The 18,017-nt window shown below is 40.0% G+C and overlaps 1 protein-coding gene and 1 long non-coding RNA gene across 2 annotated transcripts in view; one reads left to right on the forward strand and one right to left on the reverse strand.

The window, feature by feature from the left end:
* The window catches only part of LOC122162000, a 90,073-nt gene extending 84,021 nt beyond the window's left edge, over positions 1 to 6,052 (reverse strand). Inside the window, exon 1 of the long non-coding RNA XR_006169372.1 lies at positions 5,789 to 6,052. This is a non-coding gene — a long non-coding RNA (uncharacterized LOC122162000). The remainder of the gene's footprint in view (positions 1 to 5,788) is intronic.
* The window catches only part of CHST8 (carbohydrate sulfotransferase 8), a 167,273-nt gene that overhangs the window by 35,861 nt on the left and 113,395 nt on the right, over positions 1 to 18,017 (forward strand). Inside the window, exon 2 of the mRNA XM_042821821.1 lies at positions 5,798 to 6,021. Within this exon, the coding sequence (XP_042677755.1) occupies positions 5,913 to 6,021 (109 nt within the window). The 5' untranslated portion in view covers positions 5,798 to 5,912. The remainder of the gene's footprint in view (positions 1 to 5,797; positions 6,022 to 18,017) is intronic.

Raw genomic sequence — 18,017 nt, forward strand, 5'->3', positions numbered from 1 at the left:
TGCCAGCAGCTCTCAGTTAAACGTCCCCACATCAGCCAGGTGAATGCTGAAATTGAACATACAGTTTTTATTCCTATTTGTTAAGGACTGTTTTATGAGAATATATCTGCATTCATAAACATCTTTGAGCTGACAGTACCAGCAAGTCAATGCATGCCATTAAATGGGGACAGTTTGGCAAAGAGAAAAGACATCTGAACAAATGGTGTTGAGGCCCCACGGCTCGTGAGGTGTGGGCAGTTCTGCACGGACCAGTGCCTCCACTTGGAGCTCCGCAGCACTGTGGACCTCAGTTTGCATTCCAAGAATGGTGCAATAGTGCCCAGGGAAATCCCTGCTGTGTACTGTGTAAATGGTTAAGCAGCAGCAGAAACATGCCTGATGGAAACACATCAATCCCTGCTTTGAGAAGGCACAAACACCTGAATGCTGCTGCCATCCTTTGAATAACAGTTGGCTTTGACTCTACTCTGCACCAGCAGCCTGCTATCAACTAAAAGAACAGGTTGCTGCAGCTTGTATAGCATGAGAAATGAAGTTTACTGTGTACGTGTGAACGAGGCATTTACATTGATTCATAGGTGATTTGTAATTGTCCAATTTAGCAATCAGTAGATGTTTGCAAACAACTTGGGTAGTTTGTTGGCTTGCTGATGTACATGGTATCGTAAATCTGTGTCTGGCATTAGTTTGCTTTCCACAACTGGCTTGGAGCTGCATCAGCACCTCACAGCAGAGCCCCAAGAAGGGAGTGTATACAGGTGTCCTGCAACAGGCAGGATCCTTACAGAGTCTCTGGCTCACCTTAGTCATTCTCTTCCATTCTTGTCCTTGCACTTTTTTTTTCACCTTTAGGCTAATTCTATTTGTTCTCGCCAAGTGACTGAGCTCTTGAAACACTTTTTAAACATTTTTTAAATGTTAAAAGTTGTGATATTTGTAGTGCTGTGAATGGTGCATGCCCTGACATCATGGACAGCCAGTCTAAGACATGCTATGCATGTAAAAAGTTGATCTCCACTATGGATAGACAGACCTCTTCTTGGGGGTAAGCTATCCTACTGCTTTGCTTTCAAGGTTTTTGTACTTTCTTTTGAAGTATCAACTACTGCCCCCTGCTAGGGAAAGATTCTCTTCAAGATGGTCCAAAGACAATCCCCTGAGTTTCTACCTGAAGCACATCATGCTCTTAGATTATTATCTATTGACACCACTGTTCACAGACATGTTGGCAGACAAGGGAGAGATTCTACATCCACAAAGCTCGTGAATGAGCAAACAGCTGTGTGCTATCAGATGCAACCCTGAGTGCAGCCTAGTTAATGCATCTCATATGAGGAATTAAACAACAGAGATGTTAGCAGAAAACTGTCTCTTTTTGCCTTTTTTGGGTTGACCATTATCATAATGTCATATTACTTGCAGTAAAGATGTTTAGCCATGAGGCGTCCAGAGGGCAATTGCAAAAAAGGAAGTCTCTGAAGTACTGCTTTCCGTGTCACTCTCCTTAGAAGATTTAAATTAAAATGTTCATTTTAACTTCCATCTAAACAAAAATAGCTTTGCCAGGAGGCCAAGGCCTCACTTTTATGACACAGACCTTTCCAGGAGAAGCTGCAGGGAGCTCCTGCTCAGACAGGCTCAGCAGTGGACGCCGTGCAATAGCACAGCTCCAGCTAAGCAGCTGACATGAGGCATCTTTCCCACCACACTGTGTTGTGGTGTCTTTCTAAGAGGTTTTCAGAATTGCCTGGGAGCAGGAGGAACTGGTCCTTGTGAGTTGGAAACTAAAAGCCGTGATAGCTGAATATTTTGCTAAAATATTCAACAGTTTTCCGCAGATTTATCTGTAAGATTCTTATCTAAAATTGTGCAGCCTTTTTCCTGAAAAGGTTTGTTTTCATGATGCACCACTGCTTCTCCTACCTGATGCTAATACTTCTCACCTCACAATTCAGATGAGTGCTGTGGAGATTAATGAATATCTTTGAACTGGAAAGTGCTACCTGCGTGCTAATTGTTATCTGCATATACACACAGTTCCGCTGCTTTCAAGGGCAGAACATTCACATACCATTGTAATGGGAAAGCTTGGAAAAACGCGTATCGATGCCTAGGAGTTTTATCCACTGCAGAAACGTATAAAGGAAGAATAAATTAAAAGTTAGATATTTCAATTCATTATGGCATGTTCTGGTGAACTGCTCCCCATCTGTTTAATAAGTTCACGGCAGCTGAAAATGAAGTTCTGATTGGAAGCTGCTTGCAACCTTATCTTCTTGCACTCCCAGTAACACTAATAAGAATTACAAAAAATTATATCTTTTTGCCTATTGTGAGTAGCACAGTTGAAGAATGTGACTACGAATGCAAAGTACGAGTTGAAGGCTTCAGATCTGTGCAAAACTCTCTGGAGCTCTGTGTGCACCAGTCCAGAGCTCCCACACAGGGCAACCTTCTCCCTCATAGGCCTGATGAGGCTCTGCCTGAAGAAACTGTTAGCTGGTGCTCCACTGAGGTTTTTCTTTTTTTTTTTTCCTTCTTTATTTTTTTTAATCTGATCTATCTTTCAAATCATGGTATTTAACTTATCTTTTAAATCATGGGATCTAACTATAGACAGTATTTCCAAATGAAGACACTTCATTCACATGTATCAGTTGATGCCAACTGCTCTTGCAGCTCTCTGACCAGCCTGGCAGTGCTCACGAAGCACGCACTCAGCATCTATAAAACAGTCATCCCCATTCACCAGGCTTACTCTCCTACGACGTGTTAATTAAAAACAACTGATTGACAAAATAATTACAGAAGAATAGAGATGAGAAAAGTGTAGGCCCATAATTTAAAGATCTCTGAAATTGTGTTTTGTCGAGGGATACTAATTTTGTTAGGGGCAAGAGGCTCTCTTTCGTTCTTGGACTCGCTCTCCATTCGCTCTTTGCAAAGATGAGTGAACAGGGAATGACAGTAGTGTTTCTGTAGAGTTGTATCATTACATGTGACCTTTTCTTCTGCCAATTCATGCTTCCATCTAGCCTTCATTACTGCTGCATCATGAGGTGTCTAAACTAAAAGGCTATGTGATCCTGAACACAGATGTCCTATAGGATATGGAATAATGTAAACATTATAACTGTTAAAAACTGCTACTGTAGTATTTCTTGCACTAATTAAAAACTGGCTAGGGACCTTCTTTCTTGATATTGCCTTTACTTCAAACGAAAACATTTCAACAAATCATAAAGTGAAAATGGTCTAGCATTTTAAGCTAATAATAATTGTTTTAGAAGCCCACATTTGCTCAAGGGTATAACTCATTCAAAAAGCAACCTTAAAACTCAGCATTACACAAATAGAAAACCTTAGTTATTAGGGAATAGATATTTTTAAACTCCTGTCTTTCAAATTATGATCATGCACTTCTTGCCAGCTCACACTCCCAGCAGAGAGGAGCAGTACTGCTGACTCCAGCTCAGGGCTAGGAGACACTGCAATTCCCTGCTCCGTCACAGCCTTCCTGTATAATCTCGGGCAACAACTTTACCTGATTCTTTTCCTGTAAAACTGGGGTAGTAGAATTCTCCTCCCCATGGGCATGCAGAGAGCGTAAGTAGGTTAGAAAAAGATAAGTGTTTATATCAGGGAACTAAGCACAATTCCTAGAAAGCTCTGACTGTGTTGTTTTACAAAATGATGCTCTGATTTTGGTGTTGGACCAGCCTTGCCACAGGTGATATGGTCCTAAGTACCCACTTATCCAAACCTCTGACCATTTAGTATGGACACCTTCTGCAGTAAACTCAAGGTAAAGTTCCTAATCGTTTGCATATAACAGCAGTGGTTGGAATTATAACACATTTGTTCTGAAGGCTAATCCTTCCCTAATCCGGCTCCACTGGAGCTTTAGAGTTAGTATTTGATCCTTTCAATGTATATATGTTTGTAATAAATGCATGTGCAAAAAGAAACCCATCCATGCATCCACATGCACGTAACACATATAGATGGAGTTGTACAAAGACCCATATGGATTCAGCTTTGCTAGTGCCAAAAAATGTAGTTTCATTTTCTCTTGGTTTTACTTTTAAAAAGGGGAAAAACGTTTAAGGGAAAAATAATTAAAACTATACAGTTAACTTCTGCCACCATTTTTAACAGAAAGTAAAGCTGCATTTTCCTACACATAGACAGAACTTAGTGATGCTTAGCATTCGTATAAGATACAAGCATCCATCAATGTTCCTGGCCTCAAGCCTTCCTCTGGCTGCTTTATGCACTGAATAAACAAACACAGTTGCCACTAAATAACCTTATCAGTCAGTTTCAAAAATGACTTCACTGGAACTGCAAAAATGGTTCTTTTTTGGTGCATTTTAGAAATTTAGACAACAAATATCCTGCAGAGAATTAAAAACCAGCTAGGGAAACCATGAAAAGCAAAAGAAGTTGCCTCTAACACCAAATGTTCCAGGCACATCAAGAAATCTTTAAAGACTTTTCCTGGAATAATTACTTTGAATCATCACCTTTCCACAACCCATCCTCCCTGCAGGCTAATGTAACACGAGCTTTCTGTACCTAAAACCTCTTTTGTAAATAAAGACCACCTTCAGAAACCTTTACCCCAGCTCACATTTCCAATTAGAAATACAATAAAAGCGAAGTGACTCCTGCAATCTCTTGCTGTTCTCCAGCCGGGGTCCTTGTGGTAAATAATCTGCTGGTAAGAAATGAGGTTATGTTTGCTGGGAACCCGTTTCAGTGTCTGCTCTTTAATGGACCTTCCTACATGTCACCAAAAAATGTATGGCCAGCTCACTTGCGTGACAAAAGCATTTCTTTTAGTTAATACAACAACTGGCACTGCTGATGTTTTTTGTTGTTGTTCACATTCTTTCATCTATTCACTTCTTAACTCTTACCAGAATGGATACTGCTTCCAGTGGGACTATTTTTGTGCTTAAAATAAAGTATTTGCCTTAGGAGTGCGTGCAGTCAGAGGTTTAGAATCACGTACATGGTGCCCATCTAGGACTGACCAGTGCTGCTGCTGTTTGTTGAAATGGCACATAGCTGCAAGTGTTACAGCCAGTCGTGAGAACTGCAGAACTGAGCCCAGAAATCAGTTCAGAGTTCCCTAGGGAAGAGAGGCAGCAGCTCCAGTGTCCAGTGCTCCAGCAGCCAGCCAGCTTGCTCCCTGCACTCTGCCTGCTGGTGCTTTGTGCAATCCCATGAAAGGTGGCCCAAGCACTGTGACCAGCATTTCTCTTTGGAAATCAATAGGTCCATGGAGCTTTTCCAACAGGCTGTGTAGCAACCTGCAGTGCCCCACTATTTTCCTCAAGGGTGAAGTAGTAGGCAGCTGCCAGTTGTTGGTCACTCTCCTCATGTTTGACATGCAAGTTACTGTGCTTCTTATCTTTTTTCCCCCTATTATCTCACTTCATCGTTTTCACATTGCTTAATCAGTGCAAAATAAAAAGTGATGTATGATTCACTCAAAGAAAGAAAACTATTAAGAGGGTTTTTCTGCAAATTACCATCGTGGCATGATCGTTTTTCCCAAGTTATATTTCTGATGATATTCTACATTGTACTTTCAACGTGTTAAAAACAGTGACACATAATTAAGGACAAACTGATTGGGCTGAAATTGACTTGATGACTGCAATTAACTTACCTAAGAAATACTAAAGAAATCAGTTGTTTGATCTAAAAAAAAACTTCAATCAACGAATGCACCTTACACAATGTAAGTGTTAAGTTTTAGAGGGTTTTGTTTTACCTTTTGTAGGTATATTATGCCAGACTTCCAGATGAGAGGACGAGACTATGAGTGAAGAGCGCTCTGGAGATTGCGTGCAGTTCTTTTCCTGGGTCCAAACTGGATTGATCTGAGAACAATAATTATGAGGCTGACATGTCTGTTCTCCTTCATCTTGCTGTTTGGAGCAGCTGGGCTTGTTGTCTTCATTCACCTGCAGGATCCAGAAGAAACATTTCATCAGCAGACACCAGGTTAGCACTCCTGTTTCTGGTTGACTCAGTCGCTCTTTCATGTTCAGTGTTTTAGACTTTTACCCTTAACATGTTTACATTTTCCACATAGGTTGTTTGAACACAGGTAAGTAATTTTTTTTTTTTTTTTAATAAAGGCTATTTTGAGGTTAATTGACCACAAAAAGAAGGAAAAAAAGAGTTTGTATAAAAAGCAGTTCCAAGAAACAATTGACTGATTATGCAGGAATCCTTGCCAAGGTGTACTGGGTCCAGCTGGATAAAGTTAATTGTCTGCTAAAGTGGAGACCAACTTCTGCTGCCAGTTATACCACTGTAAATCTGGGACTGAGAGTTTCTGTCAAGGTTCAACTCTGCATACACCCTTCTCTGAATACGGTATTCAGTGTTTCATAGAGATGCAAGACAAGAGATGCGTAAAATAAGTCATGCAAGAAGCTTAAAATATTTGAAGACATATTCCTTTAATGTGCATAACTTCCATTAAATATTTCCGTTTCCATTCGTAAGTGTGCCATATTCTCATGTTAGTAACTTTAAACAGTAAAAAGCCAAAAAAACCCACTCCACATTCATGTGAGGATCTGAAAACTACATGCTGAAGTAGTGGTTTCCTTTTAAGCAGTGGGCATGTAAGAAGTGTGAAAATGCACAAGACTTCCCTTGATTTCCTTACAGTCACTTTTTCTTTGACTAAGGCTGCAGGGAAGGCTGGTTCAGAGCCTAGACAAATGTCAGCACAGTTACTTCAGCTCGTAATAATACTCCTATGCGCGGAGGTTCGGTCGTTGTGTTTGCTCATATATGCACTGAAATTCTCCTTTGACTGAATACGTGCTTTATAAAAAGTCAATTCAACTGACAACTTCATTGCACAGTCAAGGTGACTCTGTATATTTTCAAGATAAAATATTGGTAACATTTTTAAAGCAGCTGAACCCAAATACAAAATTACATTACACTTTAGCAGAAGTCCTTGCATTATGTGCTAATTTCTGTGCCCAGGTTTATTAAGCACTTATTTCCATGTCACTAAACAATCTATAATACGTTTATTATTTAGTCCAATTGCACACGGATTTTGAAAGCAGACACTCAGTTGAAACTGTAGATATAATGAATCATCAATGTGTCACGGAAAGCAGAGAATTAACCAGTCACTTCAGTGCTTTTCTAATTTGTTTTTGTATACTTAGCTGCAAAATAATTTACAGATTAAAACTGACAGTACTGTGCATATTCATTTGGAATCAATACTGCTATAAGGTCTGTAAGTTAATAGGAAAATAAAGCAAAAATCAGAAATTACACATCCCAAATTAGCCATACAAGCTCACTGGAGCAGCTCGTACGGTTAATGCCCAAAATGGTGATTGCACAAACTGTGTAGTAGAGAGAAATCTCTGAGATAACTCCACTATGGAGGTGCACACTGTGCAGGACCTGCCTTTCCACTTAGTAAACGTGGGGTGGTTTTACACTGAGAACAGACTCACCTTCATACTGTTATTGGCCACATATTTGGTGTGGCTGTACCACAACCTATGGAATTTAGATAGATCCTATAGGATCAGATCATATCTCCTTCAGTAACGGCAGGGACCCAAACCCCCAAGGATTTACGACAGGGAAAGGATCTTTTCCTCTTTAAATATATATATTTTAAATATACATATTTTATACATAAATAGTATAATATAGATAAATAGTATAATATAGATAAAACAGTATAATAATAGATAATAGATAATAGATAAAATAGTATAATATAGATAAAACATATGTAAATATATTTTACGTTAGCCTGCTGGCTGGGAAACCCCTGGCAGAAGCAGGCAGTGCTCCAGTTTCCTCAGCTGGATCTGTTTTGATGGTGAGTCAAATTCCATTTCTAAGACAAAGTAGCACTCCTGGTCAGACAGCCGCTAGGACTTAAAATATGTTTCTGCACAAGAGCTACCCTCTGTAGCTACCTGTTCTCTGAACAGGTTTCACCGGTTTTCCTAAAGGCTTTTATCCTGTTCTCTTTCTCCCCCATCCTGCCCTCACTGGTCACTTTTACCTACCTTGCAATCTCTGAAGTCTCCTTTCTTTAGGTCACTTAGCTCCCCTCCCAAGCACAAACAACATCCTTCTATCCGAATGTATGACAAGACAAAAGCCAAGCAGAACAGTAACTCCTGAACTCTATTCTGTCACATACCTCTTGAACTGCTGAGTGTAATATACTGTAAATTATTACAGAGGATGTAACTGTTGAGTGGGACACCCAAGCACGTTTAAATAAAGGCAAGTTTGAACTCAGGTCCTCTTCCCTTCCCTCCCTGCTGCACTCCTTGATGTATTCAGTAGCTGTCTGTAGGGTTCTTTGTAGCTACAGAATGAACATCCCAGCAATGCTGTTACTGCCAAAGGTGTGTGATGAATTGCTTGATTCTCACATTCAATTACAATTTATGTTAACAGGAATCAGACTGCAACTTTGAGTAAAAGGTGCTCCATACAATTAGTCTTATTTCTGTTTGGGTGATTTTCATGTGCATGAAGTGCTTTCAGCTCATGGTAGACTCAGAAACTCACCTCTACTCCTTCTGAAAATGATACCAGTTACCACAAAAACATATTAGGAAGCATAAAGGACATAGGAAAAACAGTCATTCATTTCATTACAAAGAGAGTAGGCATATTTCATTGCCAGACAGCCTCCTGTGAAAATCTGTCAATCACAAGAGATGTTTTGATGTGTGAAAAAGATGCTTCCCTTCCCCTCATCTGAGCATTTCTCCTCAAAGGGGTCTTTTTCTAATGGAGAGTGGATACTGCTATAATTTGCTTGTCTGATTGCTGCCTCAATAGAATTGAAAAAATGCATGTGTCATTAAGCTACTTAGGACAACAGATTTTTCATGGCAGAGCTTTATTGGATTAGCCTTTGGTTTTGCATTTCCCATGTAGTTACTGTGCAGCAAAGTGCATTTGCAGGGCTTAGAATCTTCTGAGGAAAACTCCAGAAAAGTCAATAATGTTTCTTTTGCACTGAAAAGCACCATAGGAGAGTTTTGCATTGTCCAAAAGGGCATTTTTCACTGTTAGTACATTCAGTCATCTTTAATTTAAGATAGTACAACTTATGAAACAAGATTAATAAAAATACTTTGGTATTTCAGCTTTATCTGTCTGTTCCGGAAATTGCTCTTGATTGTTTTAGTCCTAGCAAGCATGATGGTGAGACCTTGATGTACTACTTAAACCAGTATAAAATCCACAGTCATAAAACTTTAAGTAATGCTTACATTACTTTCACTGAGCAAAGCACTCCTGACAGTAGCTGTTTGTGTTGATTTGTTACTATTCATTTATTCTTTCCCTGTGCTTCACATTGCTACCTAATTGTGATGCTGTACTGAGAAAGCAATACCAAAGTAATTTTCCACAACATTAGTTACAATTTTCTTCTGATCTTTCGAGTGAAACAATCCCATCCTGTTGGCTTCTGTGAGCATATAAACCTTGATTACATTTATCTGTTGGAAACCAATGCTTACAAAGTATATGCGCTCTGGATAGTGGGTGTAGAGCCTTTCTTGTGATTGAGAAACATTCTGCCTGTACAGTTTTATTTATATAATGCATATCGTGAGCAGATATATTTATGACAGACAGCTACTTAGGGTGGGCAGAACAGATTTCCCAAGGCAATACTTAAAATGCTGTGGATATTCCTGTGGTCATTAAAGGGACAATAACTTCACTTAAAACAGACATTTTCTGGGCTTCTGTGGAGAGTGCTGTTATTATGAAGAACGCAGGGTGAAGCAGGGGAGTGGGTTCAGCACTGATATGAATGAGAGACAGTATTACATCAAACAGAAATGTAATGCTGTCCTGTATAGGTGTATAAAACTTTGCTTAAATAGAAACAGTAAAAAAAACAACTGGAAGGGCGGGTAAGTTAACACATTTGCACATGGTGCACAAGGAAAACTTAAACATACATTCCTACCCTAATGCTAATAATTCTTGCATATAGAAATCTCCTTTCCATGATAGGATATTAAGCATACAAGAACTTTACAGCGAGTAAATGTTCAGCGACTGCACTGCTGTGCTTGTGGTGGAACCATTTCCAGCCAGCAAGGGGCTTGTCCAGGCCCTGTGGCTACCAAGGGGCTTCTCAGGCATAGTGACATAGTCCCTCTCTCTTGGGACTGACCAGAGAAGAGCTGACTGGACTAATGAGTGTCTTTATAGCCTTGTTCTGGGCCAATGCAGTGTCTGAGATCACCAACTGAAGAACTTGGATTTGTGGGAGCTACATTTGGGTGGTACAAGAAAGGATCACTTGGACAAACAAAATCAGTAGTGAGAGAAGAGTCCAGAGACTGAAGCCATCCTGACAGCTCGGCACTGGATTTCAAACACCTACGGGAACTTCAGAGCTGCAGAACTGCCAGTCTGTGGGCTGGCATGTGGTCGTGAATACCAAGTGTGGAGTCACCAATCATGACGAACTGCTTCCCGTATGCATAAGGGATACAATACATACACTGTACTTAGGAACGCGCTCTACAAAGTTCAGCCAGAAACAAAGGGGTACTCTAAAATGGCATCTATTTTTGTTATAGAAAATGCACCAAATGAAAAACAGCATTAATATTTCTGTAAACCTATACTCAGACAGCAAATTACTTTGAGGTGATTAAGTCCATGGGAAACAGTTAATGTTTACTCTTTTGTTTTAGCCATATGGTTACTGACTTCAAAAACCGCTAAGCTTTCAGTTGAAACTTTTAAGATGAATATATACAGATGCACATTCCCGTGGGAGCTGGTAAAAGGATTTTCCACATCTTAAATGTCGCAAGTTTGAAGCTCCAAAAGGGTGAAAACAGAGAGTAGAATAGAAATGGGTTTGCACTCTGTACCAGCATTTGAAAGTCAAGCAAGAATATAACTGAGCCTGAAACTCATCTGACTTAGATTCTGCAGAGATTGCTCTCTTTCCCTCATCTACCAATTCTGAACGCAGTGCTGTCATCCCCTTTATTTTCTGCTTTACCAAGGGTACGCTGGGATGGGGAGAGGGGAAGGAGAGATGACAGTCAGAATGGCCTGCACGTGAGTGCTATAGCAAACCTGATGGCACAAGAGAGCCACAGTGCAGAAGTCTTCTGTGTAATGCAGTAGCCCTAGAGTAAATACCGCTATTATATCTGAACTGATGTTTTCTTAATTACTTATTCAGAGCACACACACCTTTCTAGTCCCAAATTACAGGCATATGCATATCTCCATGTTAGCAGTAAATTTCCATAATACTTTCCTGGTGCACAATGTACCACTTGTTTTTTATACTGGAAAATTTTTTATAAACACAATTGAAAATGAACTGGCAGTGATGTATAATTTCAGAAGTAATTTTCCTACAATTTATAACTTGTTTTCTTTATGAACTGAGAGCCATGTACTCTGCCTCGTCTAACAGAACCAGCAGAAATGGAGAACAAAAGGATTTGGTACAGGAGGCAAGTGGGCCCTGCGATGCGCTTGTCAGGCACAAGTGCTGTACTGTTACTCCTGTAAGGCTAGCTTCCACAAGCTTAAGAGCAGTTGCATCCTCTGAACTTCCCCTAGAAAGGAATGTCCCTGTAAGCAGATTAGTTCCCAACGGTCTGCAGTTGTTGGGATTAAAAGGAAAAGATCTTCTTGTCTGCTGAAGGAAGGCACTTGAGATGGAAACGTGGTCTTCTGAGTTTGATACTCTTAATCTGATACTCCCTTTTCTGTTGCTTGAAATGGTTGTTTTAGACTGATTGTGAACCTGGCTATTTTGAAAACTGGGATGTGCTGGCAGCAGCTTCATCAGTCTACCAGTAAAGGGGAATCAAATGCTGTCCAGATGGTTACAAAAGACACCACGCTGCCAGTGGAGTCTTGTTCAAGAGAAATGGAGTTCAGTGCTGAAAGCGATCACTTATCACCTGTTTTATCACCTATAATATGCAAACATTGTTTTCTATACCACTTTTCCCTGTTTTCATGACTCTGGCATCTCCTCAGCAGCCTTATGAAAAATAAAGCATTTGTTAATGTGCTCTACATCAAGTCATAACTTTTTTGTTTCTTTTTCTCGCTCCTTTTATTTTTTTAACAGTTTATGTTAACATGGTTTTAACAGCTGAAAAGTCAATAGTGAAGTCCATTAAAGCAGATACAGCTCTCAGCTATAACTTGCAGGCCACCATTTCCATAACCAGTATTTCCTGTCAACCATAGTGCTTCCCCAGAGGCTGAGCACTTGTGTTAGCCTGTGCAATTGGGGTGTATGGCATCTGTGGTTCTTTCTGTCCTGTGCTACTGCTCAGACATTGCGTGTTGTTGTGTTAAGCAAGGCAAGTCGCCTGCTAAATGCTTCCATTTCCTACTACACAGGGGGTTTCTGCAGGGGATTGAACGTACCTAAGGACTGCAAGATCCTACAACAAAAATGCAAGACCAAAGCATTTCATCTGCGAGATTATCCCATAGACCAGTGACTGGCAGCAGTTATAATCCCACTGCAGTGCTGCACACACATTAGATGCCTGAGCTCATACCCAATGCCCATTTATTTGATAACATAAAGTCCCTGTCACCTAATCCCAAATGTATTTATCAGCATAAAACCAGAGTGATGCAGTGCTAAATCAGACTCACACCATACAGTACAGTTTCCACTTCCACAAATTTCCCTATCCCCTCTATTTCTGTGAGCATTTATTCTCAGATACTGACTGGTTAAAAAAAGGTTTGATATTTCTTTTAAAGCCTACTTTTAAAAAATGTCAGAAGTTGACACTTCTTTGTTGTGTCTGGCAAAATAAAAAGTGACCTGCCATCCCAGAGCTGCGTTCGTTCATGGTGCTTGGCAACATATCACCAGCAAAACTCAGCAGCACTGGGATATGTCAGAGGACTCCAAGAATGGCAGCTTTATGAAAGTACATTCCTAGGGAGCAAGCCTCTATGCTTTTGAGATTCCCCTAGAAATTTGCAGGAGCATTACAGAAATGGGCAACGGTGGGTCAACAGACCCTCATGTCACCTCTAAAGACTCATTCAGAAATGAGGCTATATCAAAGTTTCCATAGGAAAGGCATTGGTAGTAGAACTGACAGTCTAGTTTGCTTGCTTTTTAAAACCTGATACCACTTTGAGAAGCTTACGTAAGTTTAAAATACTTTCTGGATTTTCTAAATTTTATGCTATTAAAATTGTTTTATAACAGACTGTGTACATTTCCATTCCTCAAAGTTATACTGTTCCCCTAACAGCTTAAACAAAACTTCTTCTCTCCAGTAATATCATCCTTTTTCAGTTAGTAAACATTAATTTTCCTCTCACAATCCTAGTGAAGCTTGAAATTAAAGGTGGCTTTCTTCTCTATTATGTCTTTCTTGGTGTATCAGCATCAAAACTGTCAGTTACCTATGAGAGCATAAAAAGCCAAACAACTTCTTGTGGACATCATTATCATGTTCTCTGAATTAATAATGTACTTACTTTTGAAAGCAAGTGATTGGTTTTGGATCTATCACCACTTGACATATGTAAGGTGATTAAATGATTTAAATCATGCTCTGTATAGCTCCTATCCTACACAATGCTCGCTCATAGCATCAAGCAGAAAAGAACTTCACTACCAACCGAGTGGCTTGACCGTTCAGCCTCCTCAGATACCTGAAGTGCTTTGCTGCATGTCAGATATTCTGCATTTCATAGAATGAGGTCCCATCTTTGTCCCTTTTTTGCTTTGAGCTACATAAGGAGACCTGTGTGGTGATTAAGTAGAACCTCTGCACATTAAGGCTCTTTTCCTCTTTTTTTTCAGATTTGCTACCCATTGGCTGTTCGTACCCACAGAAATTGAGTCTTATTGGGCTTCTGTTCCTGCTTTTTAGTTGAAAACTACTCGCTTTATCATAAAACTCTTTGCAGGGACTGGCTATATGATGTTTTGCTCTTTGTAGCACATTAGCCAACAGAACAGTATCTACAGACTTTAGGTATCCCTACACTATGAAAGCAAAACATGTCATACTACCCTGTATGTATGCATGTACACAATGAGCAATGCACGGGCTGGAAGAACATCAGGGGATGTTAAGCCCCCTAAAGGAGCAGTGGGAACTGAACAGCTTCAGGAGGAAAAAGAAGAGCAGAGATTATGAACGAAACTGCTCCAATGCCCTGCTCCTATATTGTATCTCTCTGCATTTCTCTTTCATGGAATCATAGAATGGTTTGGGATGGAAAGGACCCTGAAGTGCTAATTCCAAACCCCCACCAGGGGAAGGGGCACCTTCCACTAGTCCAGACTGCTCAAAGCCCCATCCAACCTTTCCACTCAGCATAATGATACGCCAATTACTCAAAGCCCAGCACTGGCATTTATGTAATGATGACATAAATATTTCTTGGAAAAAGCAAAGGTATATTTAGCTTTAGAATTATTTTAGGCTTAAATCCTCAGGTGTCTTGGGATGCCCTGTATCTGCTGTAGTCAGTGGCTGACTTTCAGTCCCACTTACATGGAAACAGAGAAGACAGACACAATGCTTATTGTTGTGGCCAGGAGGAGAAACCCTACAGACCTAAGCAGAGGAAACTTGAAGTTTGCACGCTGGCTCTTTGAGGGGGTGGAAGTGGCTCCTTTTTTCAAGCTGTATCTAGTGCACAATGGCCAAGATCCTATATACTGTTTCTCAGATTGCTTTGGGTGTGGTTTTTTTTTTTTCTTGACTTGTTTGACTTGACTTTATTTGTTAATAAAGTTCTGTAGTGCATAATGCCCATAAGTCAAACCACAGGAGAAATTATAGACAGCAATCACCATCATTTTGTGCAAACTGAATGCAACTTTAATTGGGTCCTCCTAATTGTGCATGCGGCTGCTAGGAAAAGCATGATGATGCTTATCTCACAGAAGAAAACAAACTCCTCTCATTACTCATCTGTAAACAAATGAAAAGGCAGATATTCAAGTAGTCACAAAAGTACACGTATATACTTTAGGGAGACACTATAATTTTTGTACAGTGTCTATCAGAGCAAAGCAATCCTGGGCTCATTTTTACTTTAACGTTGTTCATAATTGTTCAATATTTCTCTTGAATACTTCAGTCAGCGGGAATTTGAACGGGGCGGGGATTCAGAAGGTCAGAACAAACACTGGTACCACAGACACTAAGATCACTTAAATGGAAAGGTAGAAACACAGGGAATGGCCATGATTAATACTGCCAACCAATCAAGAGTTTTTTTTTCTATAAGCTGTTAAAATGAAACCCGTTCATTTAGCTCAAGAGATGTTAGCTTGGAAACGAGGCATCCTTAAGTCACAACCTAATTAAAATTTCAACCATTCTGCATCTATAAGCTGCTTATTTTCAAGCTATTGAAGAGAATTGAGTTAATGAAGAAAGTACAAAGTCAGGAATTGTTTAACACATATATATTGATGATGTGTTCTGTCCATGTTAAACCAGCAGTGGTATTGCCTCCTCCATAGGCATTTCTCACCAGTACCTGCACTGCAGTAAATAGCTCAGAATGGTTCTTGGAATTACTTATACTTTGTGGAAGAAAAATAAAATGAACCTTTAGCAAACCATTATAAAAGCTTTCTACCATTAGCAAAGAAGAACATGCAAGTGGGAGAGAAACAGAAAAACAAAAGGTGTGTACAGCACACAAAGAATGGTAGTGAAGGAGGTATGAGAAAGAAAAGCTGGTATCACTATCTTTACTGTTCTTCACATTTGAACTTATTTAATGGAGAGAAGTTTATGAGTTTGAAGGTTTCTTGGTGGTGGTGGTGGCTTTTTTGTAGAAATGAAATCCAGAGACCAGTTTTGCTAGATATTTTAAACACTAAAAAGGGAAATCAAATTACTATTAGAGCAAAAATGCTTAATTAAATTTCACTGCAATTTTATAATTAATGTTAATAGACAATAGGCACAGAATCAGCGTGTCTGAAGTTCCCAGGGGTACTAAAATGGAGAGACAGGAAGTGGGGAGGAAAAAGAATATTTGCTACATTAAATTCACAGTAGTTAACGAACTTAGAACTTAAATTTTTAAAAGCATTAAATGTTTCTCTTGTACAGCAATGATCTAATCAGATTCTACCTCCATACACAAATCTGTGAGAGCCAACACCTTCTTACTGTCTTAGCATTTGCCAAACATATTTTTCCTCTTGCTTATTTCAAGAGATCAAATTATATATTCAGTATATTCTGATTGTTCTCTGCCTTTTCCTCTAAAGGCACTGGCTTCATTTCTTAATTGAGACCCAGTGGAGATAAGTTCACCACAACACAATTTAATGAACTATGGAAGAGTTACCTTTAAATGCATGAGTATTCAGCTGCACGACAGAAAAAGAATATATCCTAGGTGATGTTCCAGTAGACAGTAATTAACTGAGACACCTTTTAAAATAATACCACCCACACACAAACACAGCCTTTTCCCCCAGAAACTGGACAACAAGTAAAGCAAGTTAATAAGCCAAAGGCAATTCCTGAAAGGAGCTCAGTGGCACAATGAAAGAATCCTCTGTGAAATCACAGATTAGGAAAGGGAGACCCGCAGCACAGAAGAGTGAATTTTACTCTTTTTGCTCTCTAACTTCAAAGGCCGAATTGAACTTGATTTTCCCTTCATATTAGTCTTGGTTGTGCCATCACCATCATCCATTCCAAGTGCGCAGAAGATTCTCCTTTTCACTCCAAATGATTTTGAGCAAAGCCAAAGCCCGCCCTGTTTACTGCAGAGATATGAGGAGAAACTGCTGCAGCACCGGCTCCACTGTATATTTTGATTATTACAATTTTTGCTAAGGAGAAAGAACTATGACTTTTAAATGTCTCACATAATACAGCCCCAGGAGCAGGGCTGAGCAGGCTGCAGTCTCCCTCTTAGCAACATGGCAGACTGCACACTGTTGTCCTTCTTCACCTTTCCTCATCTGAAGATGTCTATTCCAACCCTGTGGCTGCCTTGCACAGCGAAAGCACACATCTGCCTCAGTTCTTCTATACTCTTGTTGCAGTGTAACATTAATTAGATTTCACATTCCTCAAATTAGGGAGTGTGAGTCAAACTCTGCCTCCCGCTGAGTTCAGAGGGGTGCATTTATATGAATTTTTACAGCATTCAGCCCGCTTTGATTGCAGCCCTCCATACCACCACAAACAGATAGTAATGATTATAATGGAAGATGTTTCACAACGAACCGCTGATGCTGCAGTTCAGGAATTCTGAATATTTTAATCTTCATGGTGCCCACCTTTTCTGTCCTTTTAGCAACTAACCACTGATGTGAAAACATGCAAGGGCAGATAGTTAATATTCCAAGAGAAACCCCATTTGCTATGAAAACAACTTTAATTAGCAAGAAAAACATATTCTTGCAATTACTTAGAGCAGTCAGAAGCAAACACACTGACACTGGCCTTAATAGTGGCAAAATATTTACCATCTCCTGTCCCAGTGGAGAAGGCGCCCGGAGTTAAAGGCTTACCTTGGGAAAAGGAAATCCTAAGCGCACATTAATCAGCTGTGTGTAACGACTGCATTTTCTCAGCCCAGTTACATGAGTCTGTCCCTATTTCTTTCATCTAACAAGCTGAAACCTCCTTTGGCAGTAACTTGACACAGATCCCATGAAGGCATGGCTGCGTTAGTCTTCTCCACAGCCTGCAGTCTGAGGAGGTGCAGCAGCAGGCAGCCTGCAGGGCTTGTTCAGGTTCTGCAGGCCACAAGTCAGTTTTTCTGATGGTGTTCCTCTATCACAATGAGGAGAAAATTGGCACTGATAATAAATAAACACACATTTCATAGTTGAAGCAAACTCGCTTCTAAGCAGGAATGGATAGAGATAACTCTTGATAGGGCTGCTGCCACAGACAGAAATCAGTCCCACAGCAACTGAAGAGCAGGGGCAG

Source organism: Centrocercus urophasianus, unplaced genomic scaffold (genome assembly GCF_019232065.1).
Source record: "Centrocercus urophasianus isolate 14NV4802_14NV808 unplaced genomic scaffold, USGS_Curo_1.0 seq_2, whole genome shotgun sequence".
Classification (NCBI taxonomy): domain Eukaryota; kingdom Metazoa; phylum Chordata; class Aves; order Galliformes; family Phasianidae; genus Centrocercus; species Centrocercus urophasianus.